This window comes from Chiloscyllium punctatum, chromosome 45 (assembly GCF_047496795.1).
Source record: "Chiloscyllium punctatum isolate Juve2018m chromosome 45, sChiPun1.3, whole genome shotgun sequence".
Taxonomy (NCBI): Eukaryota; Metazoa; Chordata; class Chondrichthyes; order Orectolobiformes; family Hemiscylliidae; genus Chiloscyllium; species Chiloscyllium punctatum.
The window spans coordinates 15589510-15617150 of record NC_092783.1 but is presented as its reverse complement, the minus strand read 5'-3'; the positions used below and the strand labels follow the sequence as shown (position 1 = coordinate 15617150).

At 41.8% G+C, this 27641-nt stretch overlaps 1 protein-coding gene and 1 pseudogene across 1 annotated transcript; one reads left to right on the top strand and one right to left on the bottom strand.

Annotated features, from left to right (window-relative positions):
• The first annotated feature begins 3907 nt into the window (after positions 1-3907).
• Positions 3908-19709, top strand: LOC140467061 (RNA-binding protein, mRNA-processing factor 2a pseudogene; annotated as a pseudogene).
• A 569-nt stretch (positions 19710-20278) lies between these two features.
• LOC140467060 (uncharacterized) lies at positions 20279-27221 on the bottom strand. The gene is made up of 5 exons (XM_072563122.1): positions 27123-27221; positions 24571-24698; positions 23112-23201; positions 21633-21707; positions 20279-20775 (listed from the first exon to the last, which is right to left on the bottom strand). Exons 1-5 carry the CDS (start codon positions 27219-27221, stop codon positions 20367-20369), a joined length of 801 nt encoding a protein of 266 aa, XP_072419223.1. The 3' UTR covers positions 20279-20366.
• Between the last annotated feature and the right edge of the window lie 420 nt (positions 27222-27641).

Below are 27641 nucleotides of genomic sequence, written 5' to 3'. Positions count from 1 at the left end.
AGCCAAAAATAATCTTTTCTAATTTTCCTCTCTAACGGAATAATTTTCTCTTTCCCCACATTCATATCATCTGCCATCTTGTTACCTGTCACTAAATGTTGCACTTTCTTGATATCCCTTTGAATGATTATCACGCCTTATTTTCATCCCAGCTGGTTCTTCGGTATGACTAGTTGGAATGCTTTGATTGTAACCGAGGCCTGAGACCTGATCCTGCTTACACCCTGTAGATTACAACTGACCACTCTAAAAGTAACCCAACTGTGGTGCTGTATATTAATCAATACTCAAATGCTGGTAATCAATTTCAAGTATCAACTCCTTCTGAGACATCTTAAAAGCCTTTAAGAAACCAATTATATTATTCCAATGATGTGGTGGTGCTGGTGTTGGACTGGGGTGGATAAATTTGAAAATCACACAACACCAGGTTACAGTCCAGCACGTTTATTTGAAAGTACTCAGTGTTGATATGTGTGATCTTCTTTGAGATCCTCTCGATAAACCTGTTGGACTGTAACCTGGTGTCAAATTATTTCAAATGGTTTACCTTTCTCTACTTAGCCAATTGTGACTTGAAAAACCTGATAGCCGAACAATATTATCAATTTCTATATCCCAAAATGCTAATTTATTCTAATCAGGGACATTTGTGTTTGTTCCTGAATATCATTGAGTGTGAGATTTTGCTGTAGTAGTTCGCGTGCTTGTGCATGTGCCACAAAGTTTGGGTTTGAGTTCCATTGAAAATTAACCACAAAAGCTGGGTTGACCCTACAATAGACTGGAGATTCTGCCTTTCAGGTGAGCTGTTCAACCAGTTCAATGGATGTCAAAGATTGTTCCTCTAAACCTGTGGCTGGCGGATTCATAGGAATATTGCTCTATTGTCATAGAGGCATAGAGTCATCCTTCAAATTCTGGTGTATTTGAGGCTTTGAAAAGGACAACAGAACGAACATACATCTATCGGAAAGTATATTGGAATTTTGGACTCCAATCAAATTAAAACAGGGAGAGATGCTTATCCAGGATTATGAGATGGCATGCTACTTATGGAAAACATGCGTGGGCACACATTTTTAACTGATTGTTTTTTATTGAGAGTCAATTAATGAGGCAATGAACTGTTAGAATGTTTTAAATGATGCCAACACAAAACGTAGTGGTGGTGATTATTTGTGGCTTCTTTTCTAATGATGGTTACATTTTCAGAAGCAGTATCCTCAAACAAAGCAGTGATTTGGAGGTTGTTACCCTTTAGGATCTGCACGTGCTCTATTTCTGTGATTGATTTCTTGCATGTTTTGCATGAGCATGCTGTCCCCTGAAGCATGGTTTTGTACAGACTCAGCCAGTGTTACTTCATCACCTTGAATGCCCAAAACACAATGGAGGATCTGCATCAGTATCGCTGTATCGTTTTGCTTGTCATTACATTGGTACCTTTGGATCCCTTTTCAACATTCTCCAGCATTAATTTACCTGTCAGAGTAAAAAGTCTGCAAACAAGGAATGACAGTTATTGATTCATCATTTATTTTTAATTTTTTGGAACTCAACAATGAAATACAGAGGATTTTCATTGAGTAATGTTGCTATTCTTGGGGCAGGCCAGAGAGGAACTTGAGACAAGATTAATTTTGAGTTGGGTGCATGGACTGTGTTAATGAATTGAATCCTACTTTAATCCTGAACAGGACTAGGTAGTTGAGATGCTTGAAGTACAGGCCAACCAAGTGGACTGGCAAATTGTAAAAGGACTGACTATGAGCACCACAGTTTTCTTTCAAGAATATTAATTCTTGTACAGAAATTGACCTATTAAACAAAAACTGCAAATGTTTATATTTCTCAGGGCTCAGTGCTACTGTTGTATGTGACCTCTCTTCTGATTTTCCAGTAATGGGATGAGCATCAAACAAATTCAGTCCCATATCTCCAACCCAAAAATTGACATTGGCCAGGTGCACGTTCATGGAGTGACAACCGTTTTACTTTGGTAAAAGTACTCTGGACCCTGAAGTGGGTGTGGAGACTCAGGGCATTGAACTAGTATATAGAGATAAGTTAGAAAGTTGAGACTTAGAAATGGGACAGACATTGGATAATTCGGGTGTCGGAACCCCTCTGTATCTAGTTTGCTGGGATGACTCCCAAAACAAGGAACAGTTCAGGTGCCTGCCTGGATATTTAAATAAAACATTAGGAAATTAAATTTGTCCAATGGGAGTAACTTGGGACATAGATAAATGTTTAAAATCAGAAGAAGCAATTTGGAAATGTAATACGGGGACTAAATGGAAAACTTTAATACCTGTGTGGAGAAAGACTGCTGAGGAAATAACAAATAAATCTAAACGTACGTCAAAGAGGAATTACTGTGTGTAATCATGAGGGAAACCCTAAGTCTTGGGAGGTGCTGAACAGTCAGTGTAAGGCTTCTGATATGAGTAGAGAAAAACAGGAAAAGTTGGGAAAGGAGAGGCAAAATAAGGAATCAGGGTTGAAATGCCAAGCCGGACTATCAGGCGGGAATAAAGCGGTACCTCCTGACAAGTCTGGTCTGCCAATAATGTTTCAGAATAATGACACTAATGACCAAGAGGAGGATTGACTTCCAAAGCAATTGGCCATAATCAAATGTACTGCCCATGTAATGGACAATACGGACATCAGCAATAGCAATGCCAGAGCTGATCGAGCTGCCAAAGACATGGCAGCAGCCTGCAATTCTGTTGTGTCCTTTGTGAACCAGCATGTGCTCTAAAACAACAGGCAAACCAGGCATTGACACTGTGCAGGGTCTACGAGGGATGCCCCTGACCCAGGAAAACAAATATGGAAGACGCATGGGTGGTCGCACTCTGCGTCAAAAGGACACTGGATCACTCTAGTTGGTCAAGTGTATATACCTGATGCTTTGTTACCCATCAGAAGTTTATCTGCACCTTGACCAATGTCATCTACTGCATCGGTTGTACCCGATGTGGTCTCCTGCACATCAGGGAGACAGGACGCTTTCTTGCGGATCGTTTCAGAGAGCATCTCTCGGACACCCATACCCACTAACCCTACCGCCCTATGGCTGAACACTTCAACTCCCCCTCCAACTCCATCAAGAACATGCTGGTCCTGGTCCTCCTCCACCGCCAAACCTTTACCACCCGACGCTTGGAGGAGGAACGCCTTATATTCCGCCTCTGGACCCTGCAACCACATGACAATAATGTGGATTTCAATAGCTTCCTCAATTCTCCTCCCCCCACATTATCCCAGTCCCAAGCCTCCAACTCTGCACACCCTCCAGACCTGTCCACCACACCCCCCCCCCCCCCCCCACCCCACCCCGATCTATCACCTTCTCCCTCATCTTCATCCACCTATCGCTTTGAGTTACCTTCCCCCAAATCCCATTTATCTCTCAGCTGTGACCCACCAGCCTCATTCCTGATGACTGGCTTATGCCCAAATCGTCGATTCTCCTGCTCCTTGGATGCTGCCTCCTGCTTTTCCAGCAGCACACTCTCAACTCTGCTTTGTTACCAATGCTTAGTGACTGTCTTCTTACTGATGCACACCTTGGCAAGGAGGGAATGAGAGAGGAAATGCAAAGATACTTTCAGCAGCTGACATTGTCTCTATTCACAGGTAAAGCATACCCTAGGACCACCATCCACCCCTCCACAACCTGATTCAAGTGTCACTCCACATACCCAGACCCATGGAAATTTTACCCATTGCACACTCTGTGCAAGTCACATTCCTGGGAACCTTGCTCAGCGCTTCTGATAGACGATTGACCCCAGAACGTATCGCACCCATTCAGGCAAACCCTCCTACTCTTCCAGACCAGCACTGCGTGCCCGCAGTAGGGGACACAATGGATTCAATCAGCTCCCCAGTCATGAGCATGAAAAGTGACGAAGCTAACAATGGTGAAGAGGAGGTCCATACGCTTTTTGTCAGTGGACTTCCTATGGATATTAAGCCATGTGAGCTTTACCTTCTCTTTCAACCACTTAAGGGATATGAAGGTTAACTGATCAAGCTAACATCAAAACAAGCACTTGGCTTTGTTACATTTGACAGCAGAGTGGGAGCAGAAGCAGCAAAGAATGTATTAAATGCTATTCGATATGATCCTGAAAATCCTCAGACTCTCTTGTTTGAATTTGCAAAGGCTAACACAAAGATGGCCAAAAGAAAACTGATGGTTACACCTGAACCTCCAAATATGCACCCTGCATTGGGAGCACACCTCATTGCATGGGACCTCTATGACGCTGTAGGAATAGCATTTAACCCTGCATCTCTAGAGGCCTGGACTCCCTAGCCACTGTACACAACAGCCATTCCACATACTACGTTCACCTACCCTAGTGCTGCAGCTACCACACTTCAGGCAGAGATGTGCCAGTATCATCCATCTGAAGCATCTCCACAAGGATGGAATCTATTCAATTTTGTTAAGTATTTAACTGCCCTTATCCAAGAATTCAGATTTCTCCATGGAGTGATAGAGCCATAGAGCTGTACAGGTCAGAACTAGACTCTTTACTCCAACTTGTCCAGGCTGACTAGATATCCCAACCCATTCGAGTCCCATTTGCCAGCACTTGGCCTATATCCCTCTAAACCCTTCCAATTCACATACCCATCCAGATGCCTTTTCAATGTTGCAATTGTACCAGCTTCCACCACTTCCTCTGGCAGCTCATTGCACACATGCACCACCTTCTGCATGAAAAAGTGCCTCTTACGTCCCTTTTATATATCTCCCCTCTCACCCTAAAACTATGCCCTCTGGTTCTGGACTGCCCCACCCCAGGGAAAAGACTTTGTCTATTTATCCTATCAATGGCCCTCATGATTTTATACATCTCCTATGAGGTCACCCTTCAGCCTTCGCTCCACAGAAAACAGCCCCAGCCTGTTCAACCTCTCCCTGTCGCTCAAATCCTCCAACTCTGGCAACATCCTTGTAAATCTTTTCTGAACTCTTTCAAGTTTCACAACATCCTTCCAATACTCTAACCAATAAAGGAACGCATACCAATTGCCTTCTTCACTATTCTATCTACCTGTGACTCGACTTCCAAGAAACTATGAACCTGTAGTCCAAGGTCTCTTTGTTCAGCAATGCTCTCTAGAACCTTACCATTAAGTGTATAAGCCCTGCTAAGATTTGCTTTCCCAAAATGCAGCACCTCGCATTTATCTAAATTAAATTCCATCTGCCACTCCTCAGCCCATTGGCCCATCTGATCAAGATCACATTTTAATCTGTGGTAACCTTCTTCACTGTCCAATACACTTCCAATTTATGAACTGTACCTCTTATGCTCACATCCAAATCGTTTATATAAATGACAAAAAGTAGTGGACCCAACACCGATCCTTGTGGCACTCCACTGGTCACAGGCCTCCAGTCTGAAAAACAACTCTCCACCACCACCCTCTGTCTTCTACCTTTGAGGCTGTTCTGTATCCAAATGGCTAGTTCTCCCTGTATTCCATGAGATCTAATCTTGCTCACCAGTCTCCCATGGAGAACCTTATTGAACGCTTTACTGTAGTCTATATAGATATATCCACCACTCTGCCCTCATCACTCCTCTTTGTTACATTTTCAAAAAACTCAATCATGTTCATGAGACATGATTTCCCATGCACAAAGCAATGCTGACTATCCCTAATCAGTCTTTGCCTTTCCAAATATGTGTAAATCCTGTCCCTCAGGATTCCCTCCAACATGTTTCCCACGACCGACGTCAGGCTCACTGATCTACAGTTCCCTGGCTTGTACTTATGACCCTTCTTAAACAGTGGCACCACGTTAGCCAGCCTCCAGTCTTCCGGCACCTCACCTGTGACTATCGATGATACAAATATCTCAGCAAGAGGCCCAGCAATCACTTCCCTGGCTTCCCACAGAGTTCTCGGGTACACCTGATCAGGTCCTGGGATTTATCCATCTTCACGCGTTTCAAGATATCCTGCACTTCCTCCTCTGTAATATGGATATTTTTCAACATGTTACCATCTATTTAACTAAATTCTATATCTTCCATGTCCTTCTCCACAGTAAATACTGATGCAAACAACTCATTTAGTATCTCCTGCAGCTTCACACATAGGTCGCCTCGCTGATCTTTGAAGGGCCCTATTCTCTCCCTGGTTACCCTTTTGTCCTGAATGTATTTGTAAAAACTCTTTGGATTCTCCTTAACCTTTTTTTTGCCAAAGCTATCTCATGTATACTCCTGCCTTTCTGCTCTTCTCAGGATTCACTTGATCTCTCCTTCTTTACCAAACCTTCAATTTCTCTCATCATCCAACATTCCCTACACTTGTCAGCCTTTCCTTTCACCCTCACAGGGATATGTTGTTTCTGGATTCTCATAATCTCATTTCTGAAGGTTTCCCATTTCTCAGCTGTTCATTTACCTGTGAACATTTGACCCCAATCAGCTTCTGAAAGTTCTTGCAGAATACCATCAAAATTAGCCTTCCTTCAATTTAGAACTCCAGCTGTTAGATCTGATCTATCCTTTTCCATCGTTATTTTAAAACTAATAGAATTATCATCGCTTGCCCCAAAGTGCTCCCCCACTGACACCTCAGTCACCTGCCCTGCCTTATTTCCCAAGAGTAGGTCAAGTTTTGCACCTTCTCTAATCGGTGCATCTACATATTGAATCAGAAAATTTTCTTGTTGATACTTAACAAATTCCTCTCCATCTAACCACTTAACACGATGGCAATCCCAGTCTATGTTTGGAAAGTTAAAATCTCCTACCATAAACACCCTATTATTCTTGCAGATAACTGAGATCTCCTTACAAATTTGTTTCTCAATTTCTCGCTCACTATGAGAGGGTCTATAATACAATTGCAACAAGGTGATCATCCTTTTCTTATTTCTCAGTTTCACCCAAATAACGTCCCTGGATGTAATGCTATCCCTTATCAAAAACGCCACTCGCCCTCCTCTCGTGCCTCCCAAACTGTCCTTTCTGTAGCATTTGTATCCTGGAACATTAAGCCTGCCAGTCCTGTCCATCCCTGAGCTATGTTTCAGTAATTGCTAAGACATCCCAGTCCCATGTTCCTAACCATGCCCTGAGTTCATCTACCTTCCCTGTTGGGCCTCTTGCATTGAAATAAATGCAGTTGATTTATCAGTCCTCCCTTGTTTGCTGCGTTGTCCCTATCTGCCCTGACTGTTTGACTCGCTTCTTTTCTCAACTGTACCAGTCTCAGATTGATGTCTTCTCTGACTATCTCCCTGCCAGGAAATTAGTCCCCTTCCAATTCAGGTGTAATCCGTCCTTCTTGTACAGGTCACTTCTACCCCAGAAGAGATTCTGATGATCCAAAAATGTGAATCCTTCTCCCATACACCAGCTCCTCAGCCATGCATTCATCTGCTCTATCCTCCTATTCCTACCCTCCACAGCTTGTAGCAACAGGAGTATTCCAGATATTACTACTCTTGAGGAACTCCTTTTTAAATTCCTGCCTAACTCTCTATATTCTCCCTTTAGAATCTCATCTTTTCCCTTCCTGTGTCATTTGTTCCAGTGTGTATAATGACCTCATGCTGGTCCCTCTCCGCCTTTAGAATATTCTGCACCCTCTCTGAGAAAACCTTGATCCTTGATTCTGGCACCAGAGAGGCAACACACCATTCTGATTTTTCACTGCTGCCCACAGAAATGTCTGTCTCTACCTCTGACTGGAGGCTCCCTTAACACAGTTGATCTTATGGACCCCAACGTACCCCTCATTGCATTGGAGCCAATCTTGATGCCAGAAACTTGGCTGTTTGTGCTACATTCCACTGAAAGACCATGACCTTGTACATTTTCCAGATCAGCATACTTATTTGAAATGGGGATAGCCACAGAAGACTCCTGTACTATCTGCCTACCTTTCCTACCTTTCTTGGAGTTAAACCATCTACCTGACTGCAACTGTGGCTTTTCTCTCTTCCTATAACTGCTATCCATTACACTCCCTCGCTCTTGTAAATTCCTCATTGGATCGGTTAGAGTGACAGTTAGAGGCAATCTATCTGATAGGATTTGCAACCAAAGACATTTGTTGCAGATGAATTCTTCAATAACTCGTAAACTCTCTCAAATCTCCTACATCTGACAAGAAGAGCATGTCACTCTACTAAAGGCCATTTTGCTCCTTCCAATCTGCAGACCTAGAAAATAGCACCGTCTCATTGCTGTACAAAACACCACTCCAGGCTAACTTAATACTTAGTGCTTATATTTTTAAAATTTAAGCAAATGGCAGATCCCAATAAAACCATATAATCAAGAAAGAACCCACTCTATTGACTATTGTAGATTTACAGCAATGCCATACTTAAAACTATTTACCTATCTGTTTCTGTGCTGCAACCTCTCCCAAACAGGTTCTTCCAATATCAGTTGTGAATTTTGCTGTTTGTTAAGTTTTCTTGGACACACTCCAATGTCCAGTGAAACCTGAATTCAAGCAACAAAGTTAGTAATTGTGCAGATTCACTGATGTGTAATAGAAGATTGGATTTTATTTTCAGGTTGGAGTTTCCTGAAGGAGTTTTTGGGTAACTGGCTCATTTCCACTCAACTTGGAGGAGTGGAGTAGTCACTAAGGACTGTGGATTTAAGAACTTTACTGGTGAACACTTTTTTTCCACTCGAGAGAATCCTGGGGATCCTATCTTCTGCATGGACTAGTAATTCTTGTTGTTATAATCATTGTATGTTGTTTGTGAATAAATGGCTTAAATACTGGCTGTCAGATTCTCATGAATAAGCTGCTAGCGCCTTTTTCAGCCCCATGTAGTTGGTTATCATGGAATGATAAAAGTAGGGAATGAGGTGTGAAATGGTTAAGTTGTTCTGCTGACATGTAAGCAATTGGATGTCCGGGGTTTGTGTTTTCCTGTCTTGTAGGCAAGATGTGACAATCTGATCATATTCTGTAAATGCTGTAGTTAAAGGAATAACTTAATCACATACCTTTTTAAGGAACAACTTGATCGGACATTGTTTCTGGAAATAATCTAATCACTTTACGTTGTTTTTGGATGTGACTATCGGGGGGGGGTTGGAGTCTATCTTGCATGCACGACTGACTGTGATGTAAAACGCTGAATAAAGGAAGGACGGTCCCTGTGTTCAGAGAGCATCGTGAAGAATGTTCAGTGATCCTCCAAAAGCTTGTACTTATTGAAAGAAAACATGCTATTCATAGTTGTTGGTGAATTACAAAAGTGCGTGTCAGGATCTCAAGAAGGGAACTGAACTGTAGCATCTGGATAAAAGGACCTCACGTCTAATCTCTGTGCAAATCCACAAATAATAAACAATTGTCATTTGACTTGAGAACAATCAATAAGCAATCTTTTTAGTTATCCAGATAATAATTCATTTGAAGAATTAAACCTGGACAGAAGAAGAAAAGAAATACAACAGTTGAAGAAGCTTCACTTAAACTTTGTCACTTTTGGTTAATTACACAGTATGATACTGCATTAGAGCAAAATGTATAGGCCACAGTTAAAGTGGGCTTGCCTGAAGAGGAGCTGCATTTGGGCCCAGTTTGACACAATTATTTATATTTCCACTGTTTGAAAAGACTGTAAATGAGAATGGAAAGCTATTTTCAAGAACAAAAATAGTTTTAAAAGACATAAGAACTTGGAGCAGGCAACGTAACCGCTCAAGCCTCCTTTGCCATACTGTACAATCAAGATTGATCTCACTTTGGCCTTGTTTCCACTCTCCAGCCTGTTTCCCATAACCCTTCAAGCAATTACTAATTAAAAATCTATCTGGCTCCTGAAATTTACTCAATGTCCTGGTATCTACTGCATTTGGATGTACATAGAACAGTACAGCACAGTACAGGCTCTTCGTCCCTCGATGTTGTGCCAATCTTTTATCCTATTCTAAGATCGAACTATCATCCATGTGCCTATCCAAGAGTCGCTTAAATGTCCCTAATGTCTCTGACTCTCCTACCTCCACTGGCAGTGCATCCTAGGTGCCCACCACTCTCCATGTAAAGAACCTACCTTTGACATCTCCCCAAAACCTTCCTCCAATCACTTTAAAATTATGACCCCTTGTGATAACCATTTCTGCCCTGGGGAAAGATCTCTAGTTATCTACTCGGTATATTCCTCTCATTACCTTGTATACGTCTATCAATTCACCTCTCTTGTTTCTCTGTGAAAAGCCCGAGCTCACTCCACCCTTCTTCATAAGACATACCCTCCAATCCAGGCAGCATCCTAATAAATCTCCTCTGCTCCCTCTGTGAAGCATCTACATCCTTCCTATAATGAGGCAATCAGAACTGGAAACAATATTCCAAATGTTGTGTAATCAGGGTTTTATAGAACTGCAGCAAAACCTCGTAGTTTTTAAATTCAATCCCCCATTAATGAAACTCAAAACACTGTACACTTTCTTATCAACCCTCTCAACCTAGGCAGCAACTTAGATGGATCTATATACGCTGTTTATCCACACTGCCAGGAATTCTGTCTTTAATCCTGTATTCAGCACTTAAATTCAACCTTCCAAAATAAATCACATCACATTTGTCCAGGTGGAATTCCATCTGCCCGTTCTCAGCCCAGCTCTGCTTCCTGTCAATGTCTTGTTGTAGCCTGCAACAGTCCTCGACACCACCGACATTTGTGTCATCGGCAAACTTACTAAGCCACCCTTTCACTTCTTCATCCAAGACATTTATAAAAACCACAAAAAGCTGAGGCCCGAGAACAGATCCCTGCAGGACACCATTGGTCACTGACCTTGAGGTGGAATACTTTTCATTCGCTACCACTCACTGTTTTCTTTTGGCCAGCCAATTCTGTATCCAACCAACTAAATTTTCCTGTCTCCCATACCTCCTAGCTTTCTGAATGAGCATGGGGCATCTTATCAAATACCTTACTGAGATCCATATACACCACATCCACTGTTCGACCTTCGTCAACTTGTCTCGTCACGTCCTCAAAGAACGCAATAAGCCTTGTGAGGGATGCTCTGCCCTTTACAAAGCCATGTTGGCTATTTTTAACCAAACTATGTTTTTCCAAATAGTAATAATAGATGGGTCTAATAGATGTCCAGGGGCCATTTCATTACGCTGTATCACAGCTAATAGGATTGTTGCAGTGTTACTTAAATTTTTTGTCTAAAAATGGACTAACCACAGAAATTCAATCAGATCGTGAAACAAATTTTATATCCAAGTTATTGAATGAAGTTATAGATAGTTTAACAATAAAACAATTCAAATATACTAAGTACCATCCAGAAATGCAGGGAGCATTAGAACAGCAGCATCAAGCTTTAAAGACCATGTTGTGGGCTTATAGTCAAGATGATCCAGAGTATTGGGTTCAAAGAATTCCATTTTTACATAATAAATCAATTAAATTCAGTCCATTTGAATTAGTGTTAGGGCATGAGGTGAGAGGACCACTGAGTTCAATTAAGAAGAAATTGGCAAGTCGGAGTTCAGAAATGACATATTTGAACTATGTCTCAAATTTTGGGAAGAGATTAAATAGAGAGGGTGATGCAACACCTGGCGCTTGTATTTAAAATAAGAAAATGTTAGGGTCTAGGCTATCTCCTTGACATCCTATCTCCTTGACATGTTTTGAGGGGTTTACTTTGGTCCATAACAAGTGTTTTAAGCCTTATTTTATCTTTGAAGCCTTAAATTTTTCTTTGAATACAAAATATTTCACACTTCCACAAAAGGACTCTTCTCACATCGGTGGACAATATTGCATGTTGTGTCTTGGGATTACAATTCAAAGCTTTCCCCTGCCACTTTGGTGAGATTGTGGTTGATACTCACCGGCTTTCACAGTATTATTAACTGATCTGAGAGTATACATGCAAGCTTAGAGCTACTATGGCTATTGCAGCTTTATAATCCTGGTTGCCATTTGTAGAGATAGCTGACAGATGCTGTGTGCTTTTGAGCTGCTGAATACTTAAAGATAGATTAACCGTTTTCTGATTGAACATTTTTTTTCAACTTGGCTGGCTGTGGCAACTGAATATTTTTTCAGGCTAGTACTGTCTGGTCAAAATCTACACCACTGCTACCAATTGAAATTGACAATAACCTCACTGGTGTCAGGATCTAGTACAGTAATAGTGTATTTGATCTGGGATATCACTGTTACTGATTCTCCTTATTGGTTACTTTCCCCAACGTGAGCATTTTGTGAAGCTGCCCTTATGGTGCCTTGAGCAGTAACCGGACTCACCAGACCACTAGGTTTATTACGTACCATGAAATAGCAAGTTAAATTACAGCTACGTTGTGTGTTTTTTTATTGTGAAATGCCAGGCTCAATCTACGATGAAGCTCACTTCATAACTTCTAAAATATTCTCACATAGTATTGGTAACCAGCACACAAGCAGAACCAATTAGGAGACTGGTTAGGTCCTCCCAGGAAGAATCTTTATATCCTGATGGATGAAGGTGATTTTGGGATGTCCATATGGTATCTTGAAACTCTTTCCACTTTATTCGATATTTCTTGACCCAGTTATAGCTCTTTGTAACCTTGAATGTTTTAATGAGATCACCTCTCATCTTCTGAACTCCAGATAATATGGAGCCAATTTACTTAGCTGCTTTGTAGATAACCCATTTTGAACAGAGCAGCGAGGAGAGAGGGCGGAGAGAAACAAGGGCTGCTGGGAACTTTTTAAGTGGTTGAGATCTGAACCTGAGACGCTACACCGTAGGGCCTCCCTCTCACCCACCTGCTCTAACTTGACTAAGAGTCTGTAAACTTGATAAGTTTTCAGGTTTTCTCATTTTTTTCTTTTCTTCTCTTCCTTGTTTAGTCCTAAGTTAAAAATCACACAACACCAGGTTATAGTCCAACAGGTTTAATTGGAAGCACACTAGCTTTCGGAGCGTCGCTCCTTCATCAGGTGGTAGTGGTTACGCTTTGAAAGCCAGTGTGCTTCCAATTAAACCTGTTGGACTATAACCTGGTGTTGTGTGATTTTTAACTTTGTACACTCCAGTCCAACACCAGCATCTCCAAATCTTGTTTAGTCCTGTGTGGGCTTTCAGGTTAGCGGGGTATGGCTGATAGGGCAGTTGCATGTTTCTCCTGCAGAATGTGGCAGGTGAGAGACACGAGACATGTCTCTGCCGATCACATCTGCGAGAAGTGCTTCCAACACCAGCTCCTCAAAAACTGAGTTAGGGAACTGGAGCTGGAGCTGGATGAACTGTGGATCATCCAGGAGGCTGAGGGAGAAATTGAGAGGATGTACAGGGAGGTGGTCACTCCGCAGACACAGGATAAGGATAGCTGGATTACTAGGAGAAAGTGAGGACTGCAGATGCTGGAGATCAGAGCTTAAAAGTGTGTTGCTGGAAAAGCGCAGCAGGTCAGGCAGCATCAAAGGAACAAGAGAATCGACGTTTCGGGCAAAAGCCCTTCTTCCGGAAGATTACTTCTGGATTGCTGTCTGGATTACAGCTGAATTACTGTCAGAGGGCGGAAAGGGAACCTACAGTCAGAGCAGGAATCCCCTGTGGCAGTTTCCCTCAGCAATAAGTATACTGTTTTGGATACTGCTGGTGGGGACGGTCGACCAGGGGAAAGCCATAGTTGTCAGGTCTCTGGCACTGAGGCTCAGAAGCAAGGTGGGTGAGAATACAAATGCGCTAGTGGTAGAGGACCCAATAGTTAGATGGATTGACAGATTTTGTGGTCAGGAACGGGACTCCCAGAAGGTATGTTGTATCCCCGGTGCCAGGATCCGGGATGTCGCCGAACGGGTTTACAGGATTCTGAAGGTGGGGTGGGTGGGGAGTTGGGGGGGGGGGGGGGGTTGCAGGGTGAGCAGCCAGAAATCCTTTTCCCCAATTAAATATCTTCCCTTGGCAACTGCGCCTTTCCCTCTCCAAGGCTATGGTAAATGTGATTCTGGATTAGTGGTGCTGGAAGAGCACAGCAGTTCAGGCAGCATCCAAGTAGCTTCGAAATCGACGTTGGCACCAATGATAAAGCCAGGAAAGGGATTGAGGACCTGAAAAGTGACTACAGAGAGCTAGGTTGGAAGCTGAAAAGCAGGACAAATAGAGTAGTGTTCTCAGGTTTGCTACAGGTGCCAAGAGATAGTGAAGTGAGGAACAGGCAGCTAGTGCAGCTTAATATGTGGTGCGCATTTGGTGCAGGAGAGAGGGATTCAGAAATTTAGACCATTGGGATGCCTTCTGGTGAAGGTGGGACCGTACATGAAGGACAAGTTGCACCTGAATTGGAGGGGCACAAATGTCCTGGTTGAGAGATATGCTTGTGTGTTTTGAGAGGGTTTAAATTAGTTTGGCAGGGGTGTGGGAACCAGAGCTACATATTTGAGAGTGGGATAGTTAGATATGGGGCAGTGGCAGAATGTAGTGAATCTATCAGGAAGTTTATTCATGTGATGGAACAAAAGGATTGGTTCAAGTGTGTCTGCTTTAAAACAAGGAGTGTCAGAAATAAGAGCGATGAACTTAGAGCTTGAATCAGTACTTGAGACTATGATGTTGTGGCCATAATGGAGACGTGGGTTTCACAGGGTCAAGAATGGTTGCTAGATGTTCCAGGGTTTAGAACATTTAAAAACAATAGAGAGGGTGGAAAAGAGGAGGTGGTGTAGCATTGCTAATCAGAGAGTGCATCACAGCTACAGAAATGAAGGTTATTGAGGAAGGTTTGTCAACTGAGTCAGTATGAGTGGAAGTTAGGAACAGCAAGGGAGCAGCCACCTCATTGGGGTTTTCTACAGACCCCCTAATGGCAGTCGGGAGATTGAAGAACTCATAGACTGGCAGGTTTTGGAAAAAATGCAAATATCGCAGGGTGTTGTTGTGGGTGACTTCAACTTTTCCAATATCAACTGGAACCTCCTTAGTGCAGATGGTTTGGATGGAACTGTTTTTGTCATATGTGTTCAGGAGGGTTTCCTTCCTCAGTGTGTACACAGGCCAACGAGGGAAGAGGCCATTTTGGATTTGGTGCTCGGCAATGAGCCAGGACAGGTGTCAGATCTCGTGGTGGGAGAACACTTTGGTAACAGTGATCACAACTGCCTCACATTTACCACAGAGGTAAAAACAATGACTGCAGATGCTGGAAACCAGATTCTGGATTAGTGGTGCTGGAAGAGCACAGCAGTTCAGGCAGCATCCAAGTAGCTTCGAAATCGACATTTTGGGAAAAATCCCTTCATCAGGAAACGCTTTTGCCCGAAACGTCGATTTCAAAGCTACTTGGATGCTGCCTGAACTGCTGTGCTCTTCCAGCACCACTAATCCAGAATCACATTTACCATAGCCTTGGAGAGGGAAAGGCGCAGTTGCCAAGGGAAGATATTTAATTGGGGAAAAGGAAATTATGACGCTATCAGAGAGGAGTTGGGTAGTACAGATTAGGAGCAATTGTTCCGCGGAAAGGACACAACAGACATGTGGAAACTGTTTAAGGAGCAGTTGTTGCGAGTGATGCACAAATTTTCCCCTCTGAGACAGGCAAGAAGGGGTAAGATTAAGGAACCTTGGATGACGAGAAAGGAGGAGCTTCTCGTCAAAAGGAAGAAGGCAGCTTATGTAAGGTGTAGGAAGCAAGGATCGAGCACAGCTTTAGAGTATTACAGGCTTACTAGAAAGGAGCTCAGAAATAGACTGAGGAGAGCCAGAAGGGGGCACCAAAAAGGCATGGCAGGAAGGTTTAGACATTTTATTCATACGTGAGGAATAGGAGAATGATCTGGGAGAAGGTAGGGCCGCTCAGGGATAGCGTAGCGAACTTGTGTGTGGAATCTGAGCAGATAGGGGAAACCCTAAATAAGTTTTTTGCTTCAGTTTTACTAAGGAAAGGGATCTTGTTGTGAATGAGAACTTTGAGGAGCTGGGAAACAGGCTTGCACAAATCAAGATTGATGAAGTTGATGTGCTGGATTTTTTTGGCAAACATTAAGATTGGTAAGTCCCCAGGGCTAGACTAGATTTATCCTCGGTTGCTCCGGGAAGTGAGAAAGGAGGTTGCTAAGCCACTGGCGAAGATTCTTGCTTCCTCACTCTCCACAGGAGTCGTATCGGAGGATTGGAGGGAGGCAAATGTTGTTTCTCTTTATAGGGAAATCCCTGTCCAATTAGTCTTATGTCTGTGCCTGGACTGGAGGGCTTGTCTTATGAAGAGAGGTTGACTAAGCTCGGACTTTTCTTTCTGGAGAGAAGGAGGAAAAGAGGTGACCCGATAGAGGTATACAAGGTAATGGGAGGCATGGATAGAATCAATAGCCGGAGACTTTTCCCCAGGGCAGGACTGACTGGCATGAGGGGTCAAAGTTTTAAGATATTAGGAGGAAGATATAGAGGAGACATCAGAGGTAGGTTCTTTACGCAAAAGGTTGTGAATGCATTAAATGGTGGAAGCAGAATCATTGGGGACATTTAAGCAACTGCTGGACATGCACATGGAGAGCAGTGAGTTGAGGGGTGCTTTAGGTTATTTTATTTTAGCTTAGGAATAATTCTCAGCACAACATCGTGGGCCGAAGGGCCTGTTCTGTGCTGTACTTTTCTATGTTCCATGTTCTATAACCCATAACCAAGGAATCCAGCAACTGAACCTTTGCTGTACTGTCTGCAATGCAAGTATGTTCTTCTATAAAACTGGGGACCAGAATGGCACTGATACTTTAAATCTCTCCCAATCTTGTACAATTGTAACAATTGTTTGCTAAGGGATTTGCATGCAAGAATAAAGGAAAACATTTGATTTGCTTTCCTCGTTGTTTACTTTACTTGCATGCTAACTTTCTGTGTTCCATACATGAACAGGCTCAAAGTCTGTCTAAACATGAACGTTTCTGTTTCACTGCTTTCTTAAAATGAGAACCTGCTGATCTGTTATGATGGAATTAAATAATCTCACACTTTGCCACATTAAGCTCATCTGCCATCTTGTTGTCTATAAACTTAACCTGTCTGTGTCTCTTTTCAGGTGGAAGTGGGTACTGCAGATGCTGGAGACGAGTGTCTAGATTAGAGTGGTGCTGGAAAAGTACAGCAGGTCAGGCAGCATCTGAGGAGCAGGAAACTCAATGTTTCGGGCAAAAGCCAATTGATGATGAAGGGCTGATGAAGGGTTTTTGCCCGAAATGTTGATTTTCCTGCTTCTTGGATGTTGCCTGACTCTATGTCTCTTTTCAGTCTTGGTGCCTTCCTCACAAATTTCAACCCAATCTAACTTTGCCATCAGCAGCTTAGATATGTTTTATCCTTGTGTAAGCTTGAATCTAGGTTCTAAATATGAGTGATCCTTGTACTTGTCACTGTCCACAGACTGACAAATGCCTCATTAATACCTACTGTTTGGTTCCGATCTATTATATAATCCTACACCATGCTCTTATAGCACCCTCTAATGACACAAGTCCTTATAATGCGTATTAATCTTTTGTGTAGTAATAGATCAAATTCCTTATAGAGATTTATGTGTATTACGTCTACTGGTCCCCCTTTATCTACCCACATGTTCCTCAAAACAAATAAACTTGTTTATCGTCATTTCACTTTCTTAAACCTAGTTGACTGGTTCTAATCATGCTATTTCTTTCCAAGTACATTGTTAAGACACGCGTAATAATAGATTTCAGGACTTTCCCAATGTGTGATATCGGGTTTTCTCTGAACTTTTTTCTCTGTCCTTTCTTGAATAGCAGTGTTACATTGACTGTACAATGTACAAAGAGATTTCCAACATTGAAGTAATTTTGGAAAGTAATTGGTAACAAATCTGTTTTCTCTGCAGTTTCTAGAACTTTATATATAGATTGTCAGGTTCTGGAAATTTGTTGAGTCTTAGTCTCTTGAGTTTCTCCAGGACTATTTCTCTGCTGATGTTAATTTTCTTAATCTTCTCATTTTTATTAGCCCCTTTGCTATGTTCCATATCTGGTATAAAACCTCTGTGCAGAAGGACACAGAACTATTTTATCTTTTTAACTATCTTTTTACATACACGGAAACATTTTGAAGATCATTTTCTATATTCATGCACAGTTGATTTCATGTCTTTTTGATTTTTTTTTGGTAATCCTTAACTTTCTAGAACACCCACAACCTTCAGAATTACTGCTGTTTGTTTACAATATTAAAGTCTCTTTCTTTAATGTAATACCATCCTTAACTTTCCTGGTAAGCCATGGATGGATCTTTCTTGCTTAGTTTATTTTCATCAATTGAATGTATTTTGTTGAACAATTTTAATTGTTCAGTTAAATGGTTACTACTCCTTCTTTATTGCATTATCTTTCAGTCAATTTATCCAGACAAGCTTGGACAGTTCCCCTCTTATACCTGTGAACTAGCTTTGTTTTGTTTCAATTATTGTTTAGTATTAAGGTATGTTTTCATATTTGGAATAAAATTCAGATGTATTATGAACAGTATTTCTCAGTAGAGCCTTTACTATGACATTATTAATTAACGCAACCTCATTGAACAATATGAGACCTGAAATAGCTTTATCCATAGTTGGTTGCACAACATAGCGCTGTAAGAAACTTTCACTGAATCAGTCTATGAACTCATCTGCCTTGACCACCATTTGTTTGATCTAGACAAAATGATGATTAAGTTTCCGTATCAATAACATTGTTGTTACAAGGTCCAGTAATTTCTTGTTTACTATGTGGGGATGTATAAATTACTTCCTCCAGTGCTTTCTGACCCAAAACAGTCCTAATCTCCATCCATTCTGATTCTACTTGCTGTGTATTAATCAATCCTCATATCTCTTCGAATCAATCTAATGTATAAACTCCTTGCGAGAAACCTTATTGAGAGCCTTTTAAAAACCAATTATACCATGCGGTTGTGGTTTGCTCACTGAGTTGGTGGGTTGTGATGCAAACATTTTGTCACCATGCTGGGTAACATCATCAGTGTGACTTCCATGAAGTATTATTGTTCTGCTCTGCTTGATACTTGCATGAGGTGATCTGTTAAGGTGGGTGGTGTCATTTCTAGTTTTGTCTGCTGTGGTTTGTATTTGGGTCTATTTCTACATGCTTGTTGATGGCATTTCGCTTTGAAAACCAGTCCTCGAGGAATTCCTGTGCATGTCTCTGGTGAGCTTGTCCTAGGGTGGTTACGTTGTCCTAGTCAAGTTGATGACCCTCCTTGACTGTGTGTATTGAGATAAGGGAGTAGGTCGTGCTGTTTTGCTGCTAGTTGGTATTTGTGTATCTGCATTGCTATTTTTCTTCCAGTCAGTCTGATGCAGTGATTATGGTTACTTGGGATTTTGTATTTATGTTGGTCCTGCATGTTGGAGCTTTGGGGTCTTTTGACCTTGTGAGTAGTTGGCATACTGTGTCTCTGGGTTGGTGTGCTATCGTGATTCCTAGTGGTCGTAGGAGTCTGCTTGTCTTTTCTGATATGTTGTTAATATAGGGTAGCGCAAAATCAGAAATGACATCATCCTCCTTCACAGACCAGATCATACAAATATCAAGCGGGATATTACAACATCGCTTCACAGAGGTCGCACAGATGATATTACCGAGCACGGTGACCAAAGTTGGGTATGACAACTTGCCAGCCTCGGTGATCAAACCAACAACCATATCCATGATCTGAGCTACAAATCTTCACAAAAACCTGAAAAACAGTTATATTATTTTCAATACTTTTGTCTTTCTCTTCTGAGCCATTTACACCTTGAGAAAAACTTAACAGCTGAATTATATTATCAATTTCTATCCTTATGATGCTAATTTATGCCAATTTGGCACATTTATTTTTGTTCCTGGATATCATTGGGTGTCAAATGTTGCTGTAGTGTGCTTGCCTGCGTGCTGGAATATTGTAGGTTCTAGATCCATTCAGAATTGACTACAAAACCGAGGTTGACACTACAATAGAGTGGAGATTCTGTCTTTCAGGTGAGCTGTCCCATGGATGTCAAAGATTGTTCCTTTAACCCTGCGGCTGGTCTTTCCATAGAAATATTACACAATTGTCCTTCAAGTTCTGATGTATTTCAGTCTTTGAAAAGGACAGCAGAGCAAATATTTGTGTATCGGAAAGTATATTGAAATTTTGGACTTGATCAAATTAAAACAGGAGAGAGTTTTGCATGAGAATAGCTTAAGGTAACACTGAAACTTACAGACAACACATGAACATGCACACATGTTTAACTGATAATTTTTTTATTGAGAGTCTGAATTAATGAGGCAATGCACTGACTGTTGAATGTTTTAAGTGACTCAACACAGAAAGTAACAATGTTGGTTATTTGTGGCTTTTCTCATTTTTGATGGTTACACTTATAGCATCAGTACCCTCCAACATACAAGTGATTTGGAGATTTTTAATCTTCAGGATCTGCAGATACTCTATTTCTCTGATTGATTTCTTGGACATCGTGCTTGAGGATGGCTCTTCCTGAAGCATAGTTTTGTACAGATTCTCATTCAGTGTTACTTTCTTATCTTGAATACTCAAAACACACACTGGAGGATCTGTATCACTGTAGGTGGATGGTTTGTAGAAGAGTACCAGCAGTTGGTTGTCACCACATTGGTACCCAAGGATCCCAGCACAACCTTCTTCTGATCCTTCCATGAAGGAAATTGTCTTTTCTTTGCCTTTTTCAACATTCTCCAGTGTTGACAATAATTTACCTTTCACAATGAAATGTCTGCAAACAAGAAAAGACATTAATTGATTAGCTTATATTGTTTCAATTAGAGAATTCAGAGGAATTCCATTGAGTAATGTTGCTGTTCTTGTAGCAGGACAGTGAGGAACATGAGACAAGATTCATGTTGAGTTGGGTGCATGGATTGTGGTAATGAAGTCAATCCTGCTCTTGTCCTCATCTGTTCTGGGTAGTTGAGATGCCTGAAGAATAGGCCATCAAAGTCAACTTGCAAATTGTAAAAGGTTAGCACTTCGCACTACAATTCATCTAAAGGATATTGATTCTGGTACAGAAAATGAGCGATGAAACAAAAGCTGTATCCCACCAATGTTGCATGTGACCCCTAATCTTAATTTCGGGAGCACCAAACAAATTCAGTCATATATCTCCAATCCCAAGAATTGATATTAGTCAGGTTGATATTCATGGCAAACATTCTGCTTTAGCAAAAGTCTGGACACTTTCCATCTAAAAGTACTCCCATGGATATCTGGGGCTAAAATTACTCAAATGCCAAGGAGTGTTTGAGCTCATATGATATTGCTTTGTCATGTCCAATGTTAATCGTGTTTGATTTTCGCACAGCACTAGGCTATAGTCAAACAAGTTTATTTGGATGCATTAGCTTTCCAGACTTAACAACAGATCAGCTCCTCCTTCAATGAGCAACACTGAAATCCCTTGGCGCACACACAGACCACTGCTCTGGCTGAAGTTAATGAAATGTCTCCATGCAGGGAATCAAAGTTAAGACCTTGCAGATCTGAAGGACTTTGTACCAAATTGATCTGATTATTTCTTCTTTATTTATGCTTTTTACAACAAGAATGCAGCAAGGTAGAAAGCGTACATACTCTGGGTCAGTCAGCTCGATGTTGTTTGTATCATTTTTGATATAAATGCAGGCAGTCTTGTCAGCTGCTTGTTGGCTGTAAAAGAGAACACAAGTTAACTCTCAAAGAAAAACATCAAATCAAATTGGGAAGGAAGGCTTGCTGACTGTGGAGTTGCGAACTCTTTGTGTGATGTGAACTTTGACCAGCACAGGCACCAGCTTTAGAACAGTGCGGATAGGCATATGAAGGCTGCAGTCGTGTGATGAAATCTCCAGGAATATGTTCAACATTATGTTCGACCCTACCTGATGGATACGTGTATGAAAGCACTGACCAGTGTAAAAGTGAGCCATGGTATGATACACATTGGTATTGAGAGAGCTGACCTCAATTAGGACAGACAAGGGTGCAACAACTGTCTTTGTCCTGGAACAGGATGAAATCAACTAGCAGAAAGTGAGGACTGTAGATGCTGGAAATCAGAGCTGAAAAATGTGTTGCTGGAAAGGCGCAGCAGGTCAGGCAGCATCCAAGGAGCAGGAGAATCAACGTTTCAGGCCTGAAGAAGGGTTTATGTCCGAAACGTCAATTCTCCTGCTTGTTGCATGCTGCCTGACCTGCTGCGCTTTTCCAGCAACACATTTTTCAGCACAGGATGAAATCAGCCTGGATACTTTGTCCTGGTGATTAACCAATAATCACTACTGGTAAATGGACTCAGCCAACTAATCAGCACTTCCCTGTCACTCATTTTAAATATTGTCTTTTTTTCTATTTCATTGATGTTCTTGTGAGCTGTTGTGATGATTTCAAGCTGAACTGCTTTGACATACCTTTTTAACCGCAGAGGACAAATTGAATCTCAGGCCTATCTCAAAAGTCCCAATTGGCTAGTCCCTGATTAGGTCTTTTACATATTTGCAGCTTCTTTGGCCTCCATGTTGACCAATTTCTTTTAGTTGCAGAGTTCCAATTCTCTTTTTTTCTCTTTATTCCAATATAAACACATTCCTGTTCATGAGCTTTGCAGGGGATACAAAGTTAAAAATCACACAGCACCAGGTTATAGTCCAATAGGTTTAATTGGAAGCACTAGCTTTTGGAGCGCCGCTCCTTCATCAGGCCAATTCTTATCATTGGCATTGATGTAAAACACATTGTTGCACCATTAACAAATAGCAAATATTTTTTCCTCAACGTAGAAATTCCATTTACTGTTGAATATCACATCTTGGAATTGTAGACTGGAAGGAAACAATAGGATAAAGGGAGCCCACACCTAATCTTTGTGCAAACTCACAAACAATAAATTTGACTTAAGAATAGTCAATAAGCAAACTTTTTTTGCTTTTCAGATAATCAATCATTTGAAGGATTAAACTTGGACAAGGGGACAGTGAAAATACAACAGCTGAAGAAACTTGACTGAAACCTTGTCACTTGGTTAACCGTAAAGAATGATACTACGTTGGAGGCAAATATGTAGAACACACTTACACTGGGCTTGCCTGACGAAGACCTGCATTTGGGCTTGCTCTGACAGTTATATTTCCAGTGTTTGAAAAGTTTGTTGAGGCGTTTCCCATTCTGTAAATGAGAATGTAAAGTTATTTTCAAGAACAAAAGCAGCTTTAAAAGTTGTAAGAACTGGCAATAGGCAATTCAGCTCCTCAAGCCTCCTTTGACATTCTATACAATCAAGATTGATCTCACTTTGGCTTCATTTACCCTTTCCTGCCTGTTCCCCATAACCCTTCAACCCATTACTAATGAAAAATATGTCTGTCTTCTCCTTATATTCGCTCAATGTCCTGGCATCCACATAGACTAAATTAGATTAAATTCCCTACAGCGTGGAAACAGGCCCTTCGGCCCAACTAGTCCACACCGACTTTCCGAAGAGTAACCCATCTCCCTAATTAATGCATCAAACTCTATGGGCAATTTAGCATGACCAATTCACCTAACCTGCACATCTTTGGACTGTGGGAGGAAACTGGAGCACCCAGAGGGAACCCACACAGACACGGGGAGAATGTGCAAACTCCACACAGACAGACGCCCGAGGCTGGAATTGAACCGGGTCCCTGGCGCTGTGAGGCAGCAGTGCTAACCACTGAGCCACCGTGCCGCCTCAAATAATTAAATTATTCCCTGATGATTGGGGTTGTGAACTCTGCACTGTTCTGGAATCTTCAGAAATTTAAGATTCGAAATGAAGAGCCCGCTGCAATCATTCATGAACAAATAAAAATGTATTTGTTTCCTTTTCTTTCACCTTTTCTGTTTATTACTGTTAACTAAACTGGGCATTAGAAAAGTCAATAATCATTGTGAAGTTTGTTTCCAATTTTACTTGGATTTGAAAAAAAGGTTTGCACTTTGTTTGGATGTTTAAGCTGCCTTTGGAGGGAGTGTGGAGTGTCCGAGACAAAGATATGAGGAACACATTCAGTTTGAACTGGCAGTCCAGTTGGGTGGATAACTTTCTAAACGCACAGACCAGGCTGAACCTGAGCTGTTCCCAGTAGGAAAAATGGAGGAGGTGCAAGTGGAACAGATCGTAAAGATTCTCCAAAATAAAAGGGAAAGGGAATTTGTAGTGGAAATCGAGAAGACCTTGTGGGAAATTTCAGGAGATTCCCAGATAAGCTTAGATGATTAGAACCCCAAGTATGTCCCTGTACCAGAAATTTGTACCAGAAATATTAGCCATCCTTGCAACTGAAAAAGTTTGAGAATAGTTCTACCCATGACCCTGCACTAACGGAGAGTGCCATTCCTCAAAGCCACATCAAGTAGCACTATGGCACTTGACAGAAGTCTAATTAGGAAATCACAATCTCACATCTTATTGCAAGCCAAACTCTGATAATGGAGATATGCTTCATCTCACACTCACTTAGAGTTTATACAAATTACAAAAGAAGTGAAGAATTAGTTATTTGAATCTTACCTGGCTCTTGGAGGTATCGCTGCGATGTTATGACTCTGTTTGAGGTAAAAACTGAGACTCAGCTGCTCCTTAATATATGTTTCACAGTGGCTATGAGAATGATCATTCAGCCAATCACTGTGCAAATACTGGGCATTTCACCATATTCAGCATTTTAAAAAATCTGTTTCAGTTTGTGGGTGTTACTGGTTAGGTAAGCATTTATTGTCATTCTCTAATTGATCTTAAGAGGGTGAGCATGAGCTTTCAGAAACTCTCTAACCAGTGTGTTGGTTTATTGCCTTTGGAGATTTCATAGAATCCCTACCATGGGGAAAGAGCCAATTGGGCTCAGTGAAACAACACCAACCCTCAGAAGAGCATCCCACCCAGACTCAGCTCTGTACTCTATCCCCATAAGCCCACATGTAGCATGGCAAATCCACTGAGCCTGCATGTTCCTGGACACTATGGACAATTTAGCATGGCCAATCCATCTAACCTACTCCTCTTTCGACTACTGAGGAAAGCGGAGCACCCAGCAGAAATCCATACAGACATGATAGAACAAATAGAGGCATGGGGTATTTTCTAAATTGGGAGGAAATACAAAAATCAGAAGTGGAAAGAGATTTGGGATTCCTAGTCCAGATTTCTCTTAAGGTAACCTTACAGGTTCAGTCGGTGTTTAGGAACGCAAATACAATGTTGTCATTCGTCTTGAGAGAACTAGAATATAAAAGCAGGTATGTACTTCTGAGGCTTTATAAGGCTCTGGTCAGACTACATTTAGAGTATTGTTAGCAACTTTGGATCCTATACCTCAGGAAAGATGTACTGGCCCTGGAGCAGGTCCAGAGGAGATTCACAAGAATAATCACAGGAGTGAAAGGCTTATCATGTGCGGAATGTTTGAGGACTCTGGAACTATATTCGACAGAATTTAGAAGGATGAGAGGGAATCTGATTAAAACTTACAGAATACTGAACGGCCTGGACAGAGTGCACGTTCGGAAGATGTTTCCATTGGTTAGAGAGATGAGAACCTGAGGGCAGAGCCTTAAAGTAAAGAGAAGACCTTTTATATTGGAGATAAGTAGAAACTTCTTTAGCCAGAGAGTAGTGAACTTGTGGAATTCATTGCCACAGAAGGCTGTGGACAAAAGGTCATTGAGTATATTTAAACAGAGAAAGATAAGTTCTTGATTGCCAAGGGGATCAAATGTTCCAAGGAGAAAGCAGGAAAACGGGATTGAAAAACTGATCAGCCATGATTGATTGGCAGAGTGAGCTCAGTGGGCCGAATGGCCTAATTTCAGCTCCGATGTCATATGATCTTATGGAGGACTCCACACAGTCACTGGAATTGTGCCCTGGTCCCTGGTACTGTGAGGCAGCAGTGCTAACCACTGAGCCATCATCATACTACCATATTATTGTGTGGTGTCAGACAATGAGTTCAGCATTTACTTGTGGATTTCTCTTTCAGTCACCTGTGGGACATGTGCATCGCTAACTGGCCAGCATTTATTGCCTGTCACTCGTTGCCTTTGTCAATGTGCGTTGTCAGAAGTCACATTTACTTGATACTGCAAAGAACCAAAACTGATAACTTATTGAATTAACTACAAATGAGGTGTAATTTCTTTCAGTTAAACATTGAGAATACCAAAGCCTTTCCCTTCAGCCTTAGCACAGTCTCTGTACCCTTGCCATCAGTGACGTTCTGCTGCGAATTTGAATGTTCACCATGCTGATGTTGAATCTAACTCTGAGGCGAATTTCAGACACAACTGCTGTACTTCAAATCGTCATTGACTTCCACCTTGCTTTTGCACCCAATATGGTCAGTTCCCTAACCGGCAATGCTAAATGCAGGATCCTAAATGCATATGAATTGTTGGCAGTGATCCTGTTATTTTGAATTTTCTCTACTGATAATTAACCTGGTTGGCCCAACTTTGCCACCAGTTGTAGTTCAGGTGTTTAACGTCTGGCCATTATTTCCTGTTCCTCCTGGAAGTGATCATACCAGATTTTTCCTCAATGGTTTATGCCCACCCTGATTTTAATCCTTTCATTCTCTGGGCCAGCATGGCATCTAATTGGCATCCCTTACTAACCCAGTTTTCTCCCTGTGAATGGCACTGCGTCTTTTCCATGTTCACAAGTACACAGGGAGAAATCGTTTTTTTCTGCAAGTTAAGAGAACTTTAATTTACGTCAAGTAATGCTCACTTCTTTGCTGAAAAGCTGCAAGAAACTGAAATTGCATCAGCCCCGCACGTTTCCCATCCCATCGAAAGGACAGATGTATTGAGAGTTGTTAACATTAACTCTGGTCTCATTAGGTATCATAGCATCAGGCCAAATGTGGACAGGAAATCTTCTGTTGAATACCAAGTGCAGTCTGCACCTTTCAACCCTCTCTGAGCTCACGAATCACGAATTATCCTCCATGCTGTACTCCATTTTGAAGAAGAATTGGGGACAACAATGTCACAGAACCTTGGCTGGATGGGAGGGTGTCAATGTCCATCACCAGGACTGCCTCAGCAGCTGGCATTACTAACTGAGCTGGACAGGTCATAAAGGACATAGCTGACAGACTGAACCTGTGGACTTTTAGCAGCAGCAGCAGAATTGTAGTCAAACACAAACTGCAACGTCATCGCCCAGCATTTCCCCCACTCAACCATTACGATCAAGCCAGGGGATCAACCCTGGGTCAATGGAGAGTGCAGGAGGGCATGCCAGGAGCAGCACTGGGCATACCTAAAAATGAGGTGGAGCGAAATTGATGTTTCGGGCAAAAGCCCTTCATCAGGAATAAAGGCAGTGGGCCTGAAGCGTGGAGAGATAAGCTAGAGGAGGGTGGGGGTGGGGGTGGGGAGAAAGTAGCATAGAATACAATGGGTGAGCGAGGAGGGGATGAAGGTGATGGTTAAGGGAGGAGAGGGTGGAGTGGATAGGTGGAAAAGGAGATAGGCAGGTAGGACAAGTCCGGACAAGTCATGGGGACAGTGCTGAGCTGGAAGTTTGGAACTAGGGTGAGGTGGTGGAAGGGGAAATGAGGAAACGGTTGAAGTCCA